Source organism: Myotis davidii, unplaced genomic scaffold (genome assembly GCF_000327345.1).
Source record: "Myotis davidii unplaced genomic scaffold, ASM32734v1 scaffold705, whole genome shotgun sequence".
Taxonomy (NCBI): Eukaryota; Metazoa; Chordata; class Mammalia; order Chiroptera; family Vespertilionidae; genus Myotis; species Myotis davidii.
Genome location: NW_006296405.1, coordinates 1499866 through 1503810, shown reverse-complemented (window position 1 = coordinate 1503810; position 3945 = coordinate 1499866). Strand labels below are relative to the sequence as shown.

The 3945-nt window shown below is 44.2% G+C and overlaps 1 protein-coding gene across 1 annotated transcript in view; it reads left to right on the top strand.

Annotated features, from left to right (window-relative positions):
- Window positions 1-3945, top strand: part of FAM71F2 (family with sequence similarity 71 member F2) — a 12083-nt gene that overhangs the window by 5877 nt on the left and 2261 nt on the right. The window contains exon 3 of the mRNA XM_015568903.1: window positions 399-517. Coding sequence (XP_015424389.1) covers window positions 399-517 — 119 coding nt within the window. The remainder of the gene's footprint in view (window positions 1-398; window positions 518-3945) is intronic.

Here is a 3945-nt window from a genome sequence, read left to right as displayed (position 1 = left end):
TCTCGGGACCTGCTTAGGGCAGAAGCACAGGAAAGAGAGGCCTAAAACCTTCAGATTTCCGGCTCCTAAACACTTTCCTCCTTTCATTTAAGTTGTGTGCTTTAGGTACGCCATCACCGACTTCAAAAGTCAGCTTTTATAGTTCTACGGCTCTGGTTCTTAATGTTCATATCTGGTGCTCTGGGCAGAGTGGCCACAGCGGCCCATCAGAGAGAGGAGGTGATCCTTCATGGGGCCTCATTGCTTTTGTCTGGTGATGCTGGGGCTTAATATTTAAGGAACCGGTTCCCAGGACTCGGCTGGAAGACTCAAGTGAGTTCCTTCAAGGTTCTGGCCGGAGGAGGCCAAGAACGGTGAGGGGGAGACCTGATCCTCTAACTGCAAATTTCTCCATCCAGCCTGAAAGCAGCTGCCTGTCATCCTCCCAGCCCAGCGAAAACTTCTTGCTGTGGAAAGCAGAGCAGACTAGCGACATTTTCTCACACTTCCCAGGAAGAGTCAGCCTCACAGAAGACAGGTGGGTCGTCCATGCAGGAAGCTCCAGCACCCTCCCCATGCATAGAGCCATGGGCGGGGTCAGTGACACTCTCTGCCAATCTATCCCAGCCCTTTTATTTTTCCTCTAGTCTAGAGAGTTATGCGTGTGGCTTTCCCCTTCATGGTATTGTACGCCTGTCCTTGAAAACAGGGCCTGTGGGTGATGGATCTGAATATTCTAGGCAAACCCCAGTGCTTTCTTTTTTAATATTTTTTTTATTAATTTCATAGAGGAAGGGAGAAGGAGAGGGGGAGAGAGATAGAAACATCAATGATGAAAATCATTGATGGGCTGCCGTCTGCACACCGCTTACTGGAAATCGATTGCCCTTGCCGGGAATCGAACTCAGGACCCTTCAGTCCACAGGCTGATGCACTATCCACTGAGCAAAACTGACTAGGGCAAATCCCAGTGTTTTCATATGGAAGGTGCTCAGTAGAGGAATGAGGGTAAGCTAATAAAGCAAGTTTATGGAGTTGGATATTGACTGTCTACATTCCCAACTCAAAAGGGTCCCTTGGATAAAACAATCCTGAGTTCTCTCTGCCTTATCTATCTCTTCTGTGAAATGGAAGAGACAGTAACCCAGAGGAGAGACCACTGCTGGCTCCAAAGTTTTACTCATTTACTAAGTAAGTGTAGTAGATTTTCTGTAATGAGTGATAGAAACCCAAAGCAAGACTGTGCAGACAGTATGTTGAACAAGTTCAACTTTTGAGTATCATATAAATGCAAATTTATTTTTGTCTTCCTTTATAATTTTTTTTTAGTGGGTGAAATTTTCCTCTTTCCTGAGTAAACACTGGCTCTCTGGGCAGGCCCCATAGCATGTGGACTCCCTCTTAGGATACCAAAGGGCTTTTGGTCCCTTTAAATAGCAAAAGCAGTATCGATTCTGAAATTAAAAAGTCCAGTGCCTAAAAATTATCAAAACTCTGAACTGATTACATCTTTCTTTCCTCAGCCTGGACCCCTGTTATGATGGCCCCTCAGAGTTGCTCCTCTTCTTCTGTTTCCTAATTTTAAGCTGACTTTTTCTCTTAGGAACTTTCTTGGGTTCTTTGAAGTCCCCTACCTGGCCCCCCTGACTGCAACTCTGGTGATGCTGTGAGACCTTCCTTTCCCCTGACCACTGCCCCTCTCTGGCCCTGGCTCTGCAGGGGTCTGTGCTACCCAGGAACTAGCGGTCAGAGTCCCTCATCCCTTAAGGGACTCTGTTTGGGTAGGGTTTACAATGGCTCCAGGCTGGTGTTCTCTCTCTCTCTCTCTCTCTCTCTCTCTCTCTCTCTCTCTCTCTCTCATGCTATCTGCATCTGGTCCTCAATAATATCCTCCCAGAATTTGACTGGCCATTGGAGAGGAGGACGGTGCCTCTAGGGACACAGAAGCAACTTCACTTCACCACCAAAGAAACCCATTCTCCCATCTCTCCCACCCTCCATGTTTTGTGCCCCCGTCTCTACTGGGTCTCCCGGCCCCCAAAGGGTCACAGCAGAAGGTCCCAGGCAGTCCCTCTCTTTCATCTTGAGGGGCAAGAGGCAGCAGCTTATACAAAGGACTCTCCGTGCATCCTTTCTCTGAATGCGTTCCTGACTCACTCTGGGTGTAGTGGAGGCCGTGCTCAGTCAATTCTCCCGGGTCACAGTCTGCTTTTATCTGTACTTTCCAGACCTTCTTTTTCTTCTTTCTTTCTAATTTCAAGACGGTTTTCTTGAATTGTAAACCTTTCTTCTTTGAGTACTCTTAATATTTGTATGTTGGATTTGTATGTTGGATTATCTTTGTCTAATATATGTATACTAGAGGCCTGATGCATGAAGATTCATGCAAGAATGGGCCTTCCTTCCCCTGGCTGTCGGCACTGCCTTCGCTCTGGCCCAGAGCTGCCTTTCCACCTTCCCACACTGCCCAGAGGCCCAGAGCAGCTGGGGCAGTCGGCGCCTGTGTATGCAAGTTAACTGGCCATCTTTGTTGGGTTAATTTGCATACTTACTCCTGATTGGCTGGTGGGCGTTGTGAAGGTATGGTCAATTCGCATCTTTCTCTTTTATTAGTGTGTGTGTGTGTGTGTATATATATATATATATATATATATATCCCCTTTTCTTTCTTTTTTATTCTTTAAACTCCTCCCTACCCCTCTATTTCTCTTAAGGCATTATGTGCTTTGCTTGTTTGCTCTTATGTTCTTTTATAAGTTTTCTCTCTTGGCCACCACTAGCACGGCTAGAGAGTGGACGAGTCCTGAGTAGGGGCGGCTGGGGATTGGGAAAAAGAAAAAAAAGAGACAGACACAAAGACTTTAAGTATAGCTGGGGCCAGGTGAGACGCTGCCCTCAGATGCAGAGACGGTGACCCAGAGCTAGTGCAGCACGTTTATTACATACAGCATGATACCAGGAAGTTTTACTAGAGTTTAAAACAAAAGAAATTATGTGAAATCATGGTTAAAGATCAAGCTGTAATTCTTCATTCTTGTGGCTTCTTTGTAATTGTCACTCCTGGCTGAGCCTGGATATTTGTGTCTGTTCCTGCTGGACTTAGATAATGAAACCCACCCCCTGACGCCTGAGCTGAAGGTCAGGCTGACAACATACCTGCCTCTGGCAAGGCATGTTTCCAGGACATGGCTCTGCCTACGCCCGGATTCAGCCAACTATCAGCTCATGCGCCTTCCCAGGCGCTCGCTACATTCTTTCTTGCTTTGTTTTGGAAATAATGGTTCTTTTTTTAAAAATGTCTAATTGTTTTCTCAGTTTTATCACTTCATTTATCAATATTTTAAATTCTGACTTACATTGTTTTATGTAGTCTATCATTTTCTTAATTTCTTTTAGCTCGTTTTGAAATGCTAGGTTGCAGTTTGCATTTATTTTGTGCTACATCTTTTTTTGTTGCTGTTAATCCTCATTGGATCCATGACTTTATTTTATTTATTTATTTTTAAAGAAGGCAAAACTTATTTTATCAATAAAATATATAATCCAAAATTGACATTGTAGTCATGAATACTCAAATACTAGTTTCAGAAAAAATTATGCAAAAATGTAAAAAATATAAGAAAACAATAATATTGTATCAAACACTTTTAACACATTGCACATAATTTTGCATCCATTGATTTTAGAGAGAGTGGAAGAGAGAGGGAGAGACATAGAGAAACATCAATGTGAGAGAGACACAGTGATTGGTTGCTTCCTGCATATGCCCCCACCAAGACCTGGGATCGAGCCTGCAACTGAGGTACATGCCTTGACCAAAGCTGAGCCCAGGATCCTTCAGTCCAAGAGCCAATGCTCTAACCACTGAGCTAAACCTGCTAGGACATGCAGCACATCTTTTTAGTGTGCTTTTATTGTCTTCAAGGATTTATTATACTTTGCATCTTTTCTTATATGCTTTTGTGT